This window comes from Mobula birostris, chromosome 11 (assembly GCF_030028105.1).
Source record: "Mobula birostris isolate sMobBir1 chromosome 11, sMobBir1.hap1, whole genome shotgun sequence".
Taxonomy (NCBI): domain Eukaryota; kingdom Metazoa; phylum Chordata; class Chondrichthyes; order Myliobatiformes; family Myliobatidae; genus Mobula; species Mobula birostris.
In genome coordinates, this window is record NC_092380.1 from 62,923,860 (window position 1) to 62,937,545 (window position 13,686).

The window sequence follows — 13,686 nt, forward strand, 5'->3', positions numbered from 1 at the left end:
TACCCAAGTAGTTGGTATTCAAGAATTCAGATAAGAGTGAAGCAAAAGAATGAATAATCTAACAAAAGTTTTATTTTCTGATGCTTCTCACACAACCTGAGTCTATGCATTTTCTCTAAATTAACTAAAACACTTAAACATGCAATGCACTGAATCTTCTCATCCGGAAATAAAATGAGAAACATTTTACAATATAGATAATTCTATCCTAACATTTTTCCTACAGTCTCAGCTCTCCAACGAGCAAGTACCAGAAGGCCAAAAGAGTATTCACAAGAAGGAAAGTGATATCAGATGGCCAATCATAAGTCAGTAGCAAACATATCTAGCAGCAGACGTCAGGTGCTAATATTTCTAGCATAGAGGTCCAAAAGAGGACAGAAATAAAAATACAACTGAGTGGAAAAGAACATTATAAAAGAAGAACCTGTATGTATTACGCTCCATTTACAACATAGATTCACAAACTGTATTATGTATTGTTTACTTCAAATAATCATGTTACCGGTCATGAAAATTTTCCCTTCCCCATCCCATATCAATCTCAAGAGAGTAGGAGGTAACTTCAACCTTGATTCTTCTAATGTTACATTTGTAAAGTGAAATAGTGTCACTTAAACCATTTGGATTCTCGACCACAACTCAATGCAATAAGAAAACTACTAAATGCTACTGTACAAACAAGAGAGAATCCGCAGATGCTGGAAATCCAAGCAACACACACAAAATGCTGGAGGAACTCAGCAGGCCAGGCAGCATGTATGGAAAAATGTACAGACAACGTTTCCGGATGAAACCCTTCAGCAGGACTGGAGAAAAAAAAACTAAGGAGTAGATTTGAAAGGTGGGGGAGGGGAGAGAGAAACACCAGGCGATAGGTGAAACTTGGAGGCGGAGGGATAAGCTAGGAAGTTGATTGGTGAAATAGAGTCAGAAGGCCATGGAAGAAAGAAGAATGGTGGGGGGTGGGGGGAGCACCAGAGGGAGGCGATGGGCAGGCAAGAAGGTAACATGTGAGGGACAAGGGATGGGAAATTGTCCACAGTAAATGGTTCAATGGAATAAAGCAAGTTAAAGGTGTCATTTGTTTAAAATACTCGCAATTAAGGCAGTCTAATTATGCCACAATGATTAAAGTTCTCACCTTTACAAGTTGTGAGTCTCCAAGACGAGACCCAACAAACACAACTCCATTATCCAAGTATGTCAAACATTCTGCAATCGATGTCTGTAGAGGACAAGAGGGACTTAGAACATTAGTAACATTTTCACATTATACGGTACCTAAATTCTGTTCCGGAATTGTCAAAAATGGGGCATTTTTCAGGGACTACGGAATAGGGCAGCAGGCATTACTACAAACAAGATTCCAGCTTCCAAAAAAAAAGTTGAAATGTACACTACAAGCATTAATGAGTCTTTAAATTGAAAGGACAGGTAAGATAAACAAATAATACAGAACGCAGGCCACTGGCTCAGAGGAAGAGATATGGTTTGTAAACTGACAGGATGTAAGATGTACTCAGATGCACCATAAAATCATGCTGTACGGAAACAGGCCCTTCGAACAAACTGGTCCATGCTGGCCAAGTTGCTGATGCAAGCTAATCCCATTTGCCTATTGGCCCACATCTCTCTAAACCTTTCTTATCTGTGTCTCGCAACTCATTCCATTTTCAAGTAGTTGCCCCTTAGGCTCCTATTAAACCTTTCCTGTCTCACCTTAAATCTATGGTCTCTAATTCCTGGTTCCACAACCCTGGGGAAAAAACTGAGTACGTTCAACCTTTTTATGTCACTCATGCAGTTCTATAATAGCACCTTTCACTCTCCTGTGCCCCAATGAATAAAGTCTTAGCCTATTCAAAATCTCTCTACAACTCAGTTCCTCGACACCTGGCAGCTTCCTCATAAATCTTCACTGTACTCTGTCCAGCTTAATGGTATCTTTCTTATAGGAGGGTGACCAAAATCCCAAATACAACCTAACGCCGAAGACTAGATCTTGCTGTAATTCTTGATAACCATCTTCATTGCTAAACACCACCTATTTTAGTGTCATCTGCAAACTCAGTGTCATCAGTCAAATAACACAGAATGGGGCTATGTGAGCTGACCTACATCAAGTCAGACATCAGGCACCAGCTAAGTTATTTTATCATTTAGCACTTCAAACACTGTTATAGGGACATTTACTCATCAACAACTTACGCACCCAGAGAGTCTGCCCTCACAACATTACCTGGGTTTTCAGTGCTCAGTAACTTTTAGACCGTCCATGTGACTTACTTTGTTCCAGCAAAGGTGTTTAAACATCTAGTGGTGTCTTGTCAGTTACAATATGTTCCCACTGTTAATGTGTGCTTCAATGGTACCATTTGTACAATAAAATATTGAAGTAATTGGTGTCTTTGGAACAGTTTCATCTACCATTATCGTTGATCTTAATAGTATAACAGAATGATGTATCTGACTCTGGGGGATTCTACTGAGAGTGTCTCCAAGAGAATGTCTGCCTGTTATGGGCTTCTACTATTACATTGATCACAAGATAGGCGGTATATCTATCTACTACTTCTCCAGTGGCTTGGTCACTGTGGCAACAAATGCTACAGCACAAAATGTTCTACATTCACGCATTGCTGTTATGGTGGATTTACTGCTACATAGCCTCAAAGATACATTATAACAAAACACATACCACTACCAAAATACCAATTTCCTATCAGACTTAGGATAGAAATTAGCTTTGACGAGTGGATGAAAGCTCAACCTGACCCAAACCATGACACAGAGCTACATTTTTATCAGCTCTCCAAAGTGCTACAGGGGAGCCAAATGAACAGTACTAAGCTCTCAGCTATCTCTGATATAAGTGATCTTGATGAAAGGTGAGACTGCAACCTATCAAACTACTGGATGAGGCATGGCTAGATAGAAAAGCGGTAAAACAGAGCCAAATAATCTCCAAAATAACATGGATAGGTAAAACAAGTGGAAGAAGATGGTATGCCAGAGTACAACGTGGAGTAACTTGAAATTATTCATTCTAAAAGAATGGGGCCAAAATAACACACTTAACACAAATGTTAACCCATTTATTATGAAATAGTTTTCTTTGTTAATGGAACAATCTCACACGAATATGCTAAATAGCTAATACTGCCCTCAGCAAAGTACGCTAACGTTAAGGATGCATACAGCTCCTCTCCCCTCCCCCCACTGGGAAGGTCAGATCACAACCTGGTGCATCTAAAACCCTGCTACGTGCCTCTGGTGAAGAGTAAACCTGCAACCTCGAGGACAGTGAGGAAATGGTCGGAGGCTTATGAGGCGATCCAGGGTTGTTTTGAGGTGACAGACTGGCAGGCACTCTGTGAGCCACATGGAGAGGATATTAATGGGCTCATAGAGTGCATCACTGATTACATTAACTTCTGTGTAGACTGCAATGTTAAGACAAGAACTGTCCCTTGTTATTCAAATAACAAGCCATGGGTGACAAAGGACATTAAGGACATCCTGAACGCTAAAAAGAGGGCGTTTAGAGATGGAAATAGGGAGGAGCTGAGGGCAATACAGAGGGACCTGAAAGCCAGGATCAGGGAGGCTAAAGACAGGTACAGGAGGAAGCTTGAGTGGAAACTCCAGCAGAACAACATGAGAGAGGTCTGGAGAGGGATGAGGACCATCACTGGGTTTCAGCAAACTAGTCAACGAACTTAACCTGTTCTTTAACAGATTTGACATTGTGACCCCTACCCATCCCCCACATGAGCCATCTGTTGTCAGCCCCCAACCAACACATATTCCACTCTCCCCTCCTAACCCTACTCACAGTCCCCCACCCTGCTCCCATGACTATACCCTCCGCCACACAAAACCACCACGGTGGGCTTCACAGCTGAACAGGTGAGAAGACAGCTGAAATGTCTCAACCCAAGCAAGGCTGCAGGATCGGATGGTGTCAGTACCAGGGTGCTCAAAGCCTGTGCCCCTCGGCTATGTGGAGTACTTCACCATGTAGTCAACATGAGCCTGAAGCTCCGGAGGGTTCCTGTACTGTGGAAGACGTCCTGCCTCGTCCCTGTGCCGAAGACGCGGTGCCCCAGCGGCCTCAATGACTACAGACCGGTGGCATTGACCTCCCACATCATGAAGACCCTGGAGAGACTTGTTCTGGAGCTGCTCTGGCCTATGGTCAGGCCACACTTAGATCCCCTCCAGTTCACCTACCAGCCCCGACTAGGAGTTGAGGATGCCATCGTCTACCTGCTGAACCGTGTCTATGCCCACCTGGACAAGCCAGCGAGCACTGTGAGTGTCATGCTTTTTGACTTCTTCAGTGCGTTCAACACCATCCGCCCTGCTCTGCTGTGGGAGAAGCTGACAGCAAAGCAGGTGGATGCTTCCCTGGTATCATGGATTCTTGATTACCTGACTGGCAGACCACAGTACGTGTGCTTGCAACACTGCGTGTCCGACAGAGTGATCAGCAGCACTGGGGCTCCACAGGGGACTGTCTTGTCTCCCTTTCTCTTCACCATTTACACCTTGGACTTCAACTACTGCACAGAGTCTTGTCATCTTCAGAAGTTTTCGGATGACTCTGCCATAGTTGGATGTATCAGCAAGGGAGATGAGGTTGAGTACAGGGCTACGGTAGGAAACTTTGTCACCTGGTGTGAGCAGGATTATCTGCAGCTTAATGTGAAAAAGACTAAGGAGCTGGTGGTAGACCTGAGGAGAGCTAAGGTACTGGTGACCCCTGTTTCTATCCAGGGGGTCAGCGTGGACATGGTGGAGGATTACAAATACCTGGGGATATGAACTGACAATAAACTGAACTGGTCTAAGAACATTGAGGCTGTCTAGAAGAAGGGTCAGAGTCGTCTATATTTCCTGAGGAGACTGAGGTCCTTTAACATCTGCCGGACGATGCTGAGGATGTTCTACGAGTCTGTAGTGGCCAGTGCTATCATGTTTGCTGTTGTGTGCTGGGGCAGCAGGCTGAGGGTAGCAGACACCAACAGAATCAACAAACTCATTCGTAAGGCCAGTGATGTTGTGGGGATGGAACTGGACTCTCTCACGGTGGTGTCTGAAAAGAGGATGCTGTCTAAGTTGCATGCCATCTTGGTCAATGTCTCCCATCCACTACATAATGTACCGGGTGGGCACAGGAGTACATTCAGCCAGAGACTCATTCCTCCGAGACGCAGCACAGAGCGTCATAGGAAGTCATTCCTGCCTGTGGCCATCAAACTTTACAACTCCTCCCTTGGAGGGTCAGACACCCTGAGCCGATAGGCTGGTCCTGGACTTATTTCATAATTTACTGGCATAATTTACATATTACTATTTAACTATTTATGGTTCTATTACTATTTATTATTTATGGTGCAACTGTAACAAAAACCAATTTCCCCGGGATCAATAAAGTATGACTATGACTATGACTAGCAATTAGAATTTGATAAAATCAGATATTCATTAAAAAGGCAGCTCCACATTGCTAACCTCTCCCAGGAGTTCAACTCGAAGATCTTTGACAGTGATGTTCCCATCCATTTGTTCCTCCCTCTCCAATAACAGCATAAACAAACGTCCCTCCATATCTCCCAACAGATATCGTGAACCATTGGGATCCACACGATTGTGGCAAACGATTGTGCTTTGCTGGCAAGAAAGAGAAAAAAAGATAATTAAATATATTTGCATTCAAAAGTCATGACTTTCTTCTAAGAAACCAGATTTATTAGCAGCTATTCATTTCCAGTTATAATTCAACTGGCTTTTAACTAAAGGGAAATAGTGACAGCTATGTTATTGTCTTGATAATGTAATGATTTATCTAAATTAAGATTGTTTTTATTTTTGATTTCCAGGGTCTGCAGGTTTTTCGTGCACAACCCTTCTTCTGCTCATCCCAAAACTTTAAATTGTTCTCAACAGTCCCACTGAACAGAAATTTGCAACCCAAGTACTTCACCCTAGTTTCTTGAAGTTCAAAATCCTCTCTGACACAACCTGCAGAATTTAAGAGGTATGCTTTGCATAATTTAACAACATGAAAAACATATCAACAATTACAATTTATTACATTTACATTCTGCGTGAAGTGCAGAATCAAATATCGCTGTGATGATTGTACATTCTAGTATCAATTGTTTGGCGACAATAAAGTATAAAGTATTTAAGTGTCAAGTTCCTTATCCAAAGTCAAAATATTAAACTAACATCAAACATAAAACTTACATCATAACTTATAAAAACTTCTATGTGTTGTGGATTGTTCTTTTTCAGGTAATGTAAGAAACAACTATAGATTAGCAAAGCATTACATATGAGCATATTACATACATACTCCTAATCCCCGGTAATACTCAAGACACATGGTGCCTTTATCACAACTGGATGTGACATAAATAGCTACGTGAAGTCCCTCAAAATCAGATTTCTGAAATGTTTTTGATATCAGTTATTTTAATTTTACCCCCAAACCCAGCATTTGTTCTCAAAACTCTCCTGCTTTTCAAGAAAATAGAACTTTAATTTCTTGGAAACATTCCACGACCTCAAAGTACTTTACAATCAATGACCATGTCCGTATTATTTTGTGGTTTTACAGCTAACGTGTGCTCAGCAAAAATTCAGAAACTCAGATAAATTATCAAATAGTTACTTTCACTAGTACCACAGGTTCTTCTACATACATTCACTTGGGCAGAATGTCAAATAAGGGATGTCAAACAATGAAAATTTAATAGTGAATGGAAAGTCAAGATAGGTGGTATAATCAAATCTATTCAGAAAGCCTTGAAACTATAATGTTCTAACAAAGTCAACTATACCTATGAATAAACTAGCAATTCGAAACTCAAAGGCCTAGTGTTAGAAATACCCCCACAACATAAACCATGCACTACTATAAAAGCTATGTTGACTTGTTCAGGATTGAAGTGGGCTAATAAACAAGTGACAAGTCTGCCATCACCGAATCATGTTCCATTTTAGTTCAACACTGTAAATCATACCGCCTTTCTTCAAGACATGGCCATGGAGGAATTAAAAATAGAGACGATGATCAAATCTCCAAATAACATATGTTATGCAAGTAACAATAAATATTGATGCCAAATAACTTTGCTAAAATGAAGTCAGCCAGAAAACTATCTTCTTTTCTACTGACTTCTTTTATTTTTTTTGCCATGTGCGTGCATGCGTGTACGTCCGTGCGTGCGTCCATGCGTGTGCGATGTTGGTGGGACAATGTCTTTTTCATGCCTTTACAAGGCGCGGAACGAGAGAGACTGTGTGGCGCGCCACTCCCCACACAGACATTTCGCAGCATTTTTCCCTTTATTTTACGAGGTCGAGTTGCGATCTCGACCCTCAACCCGGCACGGATGGAAAGCGTACTCAGGAGCAGACCCGACTGGTTTCGAACTCGGGAACCTCCATTCCAGAGTCTGGTGCTGATGTCATTGCGCCACCAGCCGGCCCACTGAGTTTTTCTTAAATGTAAGAAATAGCAAATGTACAACTCTAATGAAAACTGGAAAAAGAGTGCATAAGATAAATTAAGCCATGCTTAAGAAATCAAAGACTCCAAACACGTTTCCAAGGGTCTTTCACAGCTTCATGTAAATTTCTATAACTTCCTACCTTGATAGCTGGAGGTGCAATTGCCAGATATTTGTCTCCATTGTGGTATGTGATGGATTCCTGACCTATGATCAGTGCTCCTCCAAATGGCTCTGGAACTGAACAAAAATCACATCTATGCCGATTATAACTCTATGCAACTGTACTTTGCACTTTACTTCTGTTAAAAATAGTCAGGTTTAGCTTAACCTCTGAGGGATCCCAGTAACGAAGGATAATCAGCTTTTAAAGAAAATTAAACAGCCTTTGGCTTTGAAATGAAGAAATTGGAAAAAAGAAAGAAAGATATATTTATATTATATTTTTCACATCCCTTTCAGGATTTCTTCTGTACTTGATACATTTTAAATGCAGTTCCATTGCAAGAATCACAACAGCCAAATTGCAGTTAGCTTTCACAAAAAAAAAAGCATTCATGACCTTGAAGACTTGATAAATACTAGTCAGAGCTCTGGGCAGAACTCAAATAGTGCCAGGGTACCTTTTGCATCTACCTCAGGAAGCAGCCTATGCCTTAGTTTCTTATCACCTTCAATAGACAGCAGATTCTTCAGTCATGAACTAAGGTATTGACCTCGATTTGTGAGCTTGATTCTCTAGAGCTGGAGTTCCCAACCCTTTTTTATGCCATAGCCCAATACCATTGAGCAAAGGGGTCCATGGACCCAAGGTTGGGAACCCCTGCTCTAGAGTAAAACATGAACCCAAATCAAAGGGCAGAGTGTTAACAAGAGCTACTTTTGATTATAAATGCTGCCAACAGCTTTGAAGGTGAAAACACTTTATAACTTAATAAGCCTATAATTCAGAAGGATTTCATATTTCATTCCAATCATTTGCATTTCTCCACCTTAGCCTGGCTAAAATAGCTGTTCTAACCAGCTGATCAAGAAAAAAAATCAACCAGGACTACCACTCAATAGGGTCACAATTAGTGACAATTATGAAAAAGCAAAGGAACATTAAATTTAGTTGAAACTGAAAATCAACTTTGTTATATCATTTGTGATTGACTAGTCTGTCTGTACAATTTGCTGAGAACACTATGAGAAATGACAGTACCCCTTTTTTGCAGTTGTCCCCAATTGATTCACCACACTACCAAATATCCACAGTAATTATTATTTCAAAATCTCCTAGGTAGCAGTGGTTAAAGGCATCACTGATTTGTTTAAAAAAATAGAGATATCCACCTGCAATGACCATTGATGCTTCAGCTTCCACATTTTCCTGCTTCCAGGGTCCCTTGTTAAATTCCTTTTCTCTCAAAGATACTTCATATGTCTTTACGTGGCGGCCCTGAGGATCCTAAAAAAGAGAACAACTTAAAGTGGAAGCTTACAATGCAGCAACAAGTTGGCATGTCCCCAATAATTATGTTCCAAAGTCTGAGAACAAGGTCATTCTCGTTCTTATACATCACAATTTTTAACAACACTGGCAAGGAGTAACCTCAGGGGTTACATAATGAAATACTGGGGTACCATTTGGATCAAATGGATGAGAATATTGTTCATCTTTTATGAAGCACAGTGGGATACTGAACCAAAAAATGAAGAAGCCATAAAATGCACCTGATACTGGCATCAAATTTCTTCTTTAAACCTTAAATACAGGTCAAACTGAATGAATGCAAAGTACTATATTCTGTGGGAATTATATTCTTCACCTCAATTCAAGGGCAGCACCTCTTACAGGACCTACAAGACATTATTTCCGCATCTAGTCATCAGTGGACATCCGTCAACCAGTTAAATTAAGGAGCAGTCTGTGCTGGGGCCAAGCTGAGGATTCCCTTATTGTCGTGAAGTTTGCTACTGCAGTTATAAGGAAACTGTAAATTTCACAGTGGATATTTAGAGCTACTACAGAAGTACTCACTTTCACAATTAACCATGGAAAACCAGAAGTTGCTCTCAATGACTCCCTGCTTCTCAGATTACTGAGATTAGTAAATTTGCAGAAATCAGTGATCAGACAAGAATATTTACAAACTATTATTACAATAAAATGTTAATGTTCGACTTTCAGGGATAAATGGGATTTTAATAGTGCACTAATCTCTTTGGCCCTTACAAGCTAGCTGTAAACACTTAGATTGTAATAACAACAAATATGTGGAAATTATGACAGTTACACTATTTTTACCTTTCTCTCATTTGCATTAATCTCCTACAGTCTATTCTTCATTTCAGGTTAGATAAAATATTTAACATGCTGATTGAAAATTATGCTTTATATTTTCTGATTTGCTCTCCATGAGAAGTAGTAGGCTGCTCACCAAGCTTGATTACAGATCGACAGGGATCCTCAAAACACTCAATAAAAACTGATTTTTTAAAAGGAGAAGCCCACACCAGATCTGTGGACAGTTTTCTTTAGCAACAGCTACTTTGCAGATGACCACAAAAGCCAATCCATTACTAATGGGCACAAAGAAAGAATGTTTATTGCCAAATTATATGTCATGCAAGCTTTTGTTTTCACAACTTTCTTATATCATTATAACAAAAATTTACTCAGATATGCCGGCATTCCTTTTGTGTTCAGGTTCCTATCTAATTTAGCAAATCTCTACATCACATCAAATTCTGATTTCTTACCTGATAGACAAAGCAAATGGTTGGGACCTGACAGCCATACAGAAACTTCACATCAATTACATGGAGCTCTTCCAGACGGATATTAAATGCCTTCAATTCTTTGTTGTCTCTGTCTAAAGGAATCACCTTGAAGAGCCCATCATATAGTCTGAGACCTATCATGCGACACTCAGGGTCCACAATACCTATTATTCCTGTCTCAGAAGGGCGGCCAATACGATCCTGAAAACAACACAAGAGGTACATTTATATCATTTATAGACTGAAAACCAGATGTTAAATTGTGCAATGGCTGCTAAAGTGGATTATTAAAACTTCTGGCACCACTGATTCAGAAAGTTCAGTTTAAAAGGTCATCAATTACAAACGTCATGTATGCTCTTCTTCTTCTTCTTACAGAAACATCTGCATGATGTTAATTGACTGTTGAACAGAAAATTCAACTTACCTGTACATTTCCATGGGCCCTTGTGATGATATCAATGTTTTCTCCATTCTGTTTATATTCCAGAATGCAGGCGTTGTATTTTGCAGTCAGGATGAAAAGCAGATCCTTACCTTCTCCCTGTTTCAAGGCAGAAAGAAAATTGTCTACCTATTATATATTCTCTTCACTAATGTATGAACAAAATGGACATTCTTCACTCAAGGGAGCAGAAAATCTGCCCAGATTCCATTACTATCTAAGCAGTAAGTACTATGAAATATACAACAAGAGGAAACTATACACTTTAAAACTCATATATGCAAGTGCCTTATGTTTGTAAGCATTTGGAGGTTGTACCCATTAGCAAATCTAAGATCCCAAGATTCATTCTCTGCTTGTCAAGTTTGTAATTTTCAATAGGGATATAAATGACACATTACAAGCAACATTATCACTAAAAACTGGTAGAGATGGGGGAGAGAGAGGTAAAATAAAATCAGCCAGCATTCCCACTCCTGATCACTATTCACTGTCTCCAGCTAAAAAAATGTATTTCACCATCAGTTTTGGGCCATGTTGTGGTAGTAATGCTTACCAACATTTTTTATTAAACAAACATGAATTATGATAAGGCACAGGCCCCTCGAAATCGTCCTAACATTTAGTAAGGTCACGGCTACTCTGACTGCAATCCCAACTCTGCGTTCCACCACTGTAACCTTTCGCCCCTTACTAATCAACTTCTACATTGAAAATGTTTGAAATCTTTGCTTTCGCTCATTGTGTGGAAGACAGTTCCAAAGATATGTGGTAAAAGAAAATGTGCATCATTGCATTCAAGAATGTGCACTTATTTGAGCAGTATCTGTAAGATCTAGATTGTCCGACAGAAAAAGAATCAAGGACCTTATATTTCACTCAAGTACTACCTCAGTCTTCTAAACTCCAGCAGACACAAGCCTAGCCTATTCATTCACCTTCACAGATAATAGTCTTTGAAATATGCTGAGATCTGCTTCCAATGCATTAATATCATTTTCTAAATAAAGAGACCTATATTAGTACACAAAACAAGATCTCAATAATTACCTATGCAATCAAAACACTGTTTCCAATCTTTTGTATTCAATTTCCCCAAGCCATAAATGTTTATTCATAAATTAGCTTTCGCGATTAGTTGCTATAAATACAACAATGACACCCTAACGAGAGTGGTGAACCTGTGGTACATATGCCCAAGATAACAGATACTAACATCTTACTGGCACTCAGCATGCAATGCCACATCTTAATTATTTAAATCCCACCCATAATAAGAAGATACATCTTAATTATGTGTGCCAAATGAAGAATGGAATGATTTTTTACAGCCAGAAAGCAATGAGATATTTTCACACAAAAAGTCTCATGCCAACTGAGCACCAGTTAGATGGTTGCAAGAATGTACGACTTTGGATGATACATTTTGAAATCCTCGAAGACCTGATGGACACGTTAGTATTTGGATAGTAAAAGGTTACAATCACTATACTATATAGAAATAATGAGCAACACACACACAATGATGAAGAAACTCAACAGATCAGTCAGCATTTTTGGAAAGGAATAAACAGCCAATGTTTCAGACCAAAATCCTTCATTAGCACTGTAAAGAAAGGGGGGGAAGATACGAGAATAAGAAGGTGGAGGAGGGGAAGGAGTGCAAGCTGGAAATGATAGGAGAAGCAAGGTGGGTGGGTGGGTGCGTGGGGGTCTGCAGCCCTTTACCTTTTCTACCTATCACCTCCTAGCTTCTTACTTCATCCCCATTCATCTGGCTTCCTAAAATTGCTAATTGATCTGCTGAGTTCCTTCAGCATTTTATGTGTGTTGCTCTGGATTTCCAACATCTGCAGAATCACATGTTTAGAAATGATGTTACTTTTCAATTTTATTTAGAAGATTAGAAGTTTAAAAGTTTAAACAGGTTTCCTAAAATTCTTCATTTATTTCAGTGTCTCCATTATATTAATAGTAAAACAATGAATAAACATAAATAGGCAACAGAACTCATCCCTTTTCCTTAAAAAAATCCATTATTATTGCTATCCATTCATTAATCAATGATAATCTCTGCTCAAAATTACCACGGCAAGTGAAAGAATTTTTTTTAGAAGATTATTGCCAATTGGGGAACAATGCTCTTAAAAAGGTTCGCTACCCGTCTACGGTATCACCCTTTGGGTGATATGCTTCTTTTATTTTTCAGACAAAATGGACAATTTCTGCCAGTTCTTTGCCCACTTATTAAACGTTAGTAAAATCTACTTTCCTTTGTAAACGCCTTGTATCTTCTTCACAACTTGTTTTCCAATTCACCTTTGCATTGTCAAAGTTAACAAATATACTTTTGGTGCCTTTATTCCAAGTCACTTACAAAAGCCAATAGCACAATTGTACACCACTCATTCACAAGGTATGATGAGGGAGTATGAAAAATTTAAAAGGATGTGGACCAAGCACAGGCAAATGAGACTTAATCAGGAAGGCACTTGGGTTGGTGTGGACTAGCTGGGATAAATGACCTATTTCCATGCTGTATAATTCTATGACTCTAAGCACATCAAAATATTCAAATAAATTCTTATAAGCAAGATACCAAAGGGTAAGCAGCAGTTTCAAAATAGAAAGAAATACATCTTACACATATCAGCAAATTACTATTCATACCTAATGCATCACTGCACAGCATACCTTTGGTCGGAAGAGTTCCATTACAGCTATCTTGCCATACATGCCTACTTCTTTAACAGGGCGCAAACCTTCTGGAGTCACCACATAAATCTCCAACCTTGTGTTCTTGGCAATCAACAGATTCAAATCATCGGCTGAGGTGAAATGACCTACAGCAAAAAAAAATACATACTTTTATCTTTTATTTCAATATAGGTTTGGACCCTGTGAATCGTCATGACAACTGGTCTCCTTGAACTGCTGAAATTTATTTAG

General features: G+C 39.6%; 1 protein-coding gene across 1 annotated transcript in view; it reads right to left on the reverse strand.

Annotated features, from left to right (window-relative positions):
* The window catches only part of ddb1 (damage-specific DNA binding protein 1), a 77,989-nt gene that overhangs the window by 57,812 nt on the left and 6,491 nt on the right, over positions 1-13,686 (reverse strand). The window contains exons 2-8 of the mRNA XM_072272344.1: positions 13,432-13,580; positions 10,720-10,836; positions 10,272-10,493; positions 8,862-8,976; positions 7,669-7,766; positions 5,521-5,679; positions 1,145-1,228 (exon numbers count right to left, since the gene is read on the reverse strand). Of these exons, the coding sequence (XP_072128445.1) occupies positions 1,145-1,228; positions 5,521-5,679; positions 7,669-7,766; positions 8,862-8,976; positions 10,272-10,493; positions 10,720-10,836; positions 13,432-13,580 (944 nt within the window). The remainder of the gene's footprint in view (positions 1-1,144; positions 1,229-5,520; positions 5,680-7,668; positions 7,767-8,861; positions 8,977-10,271; positions 10,494-10,719; positions 10,837-13,431; positions 13,581-13,686) is intronic.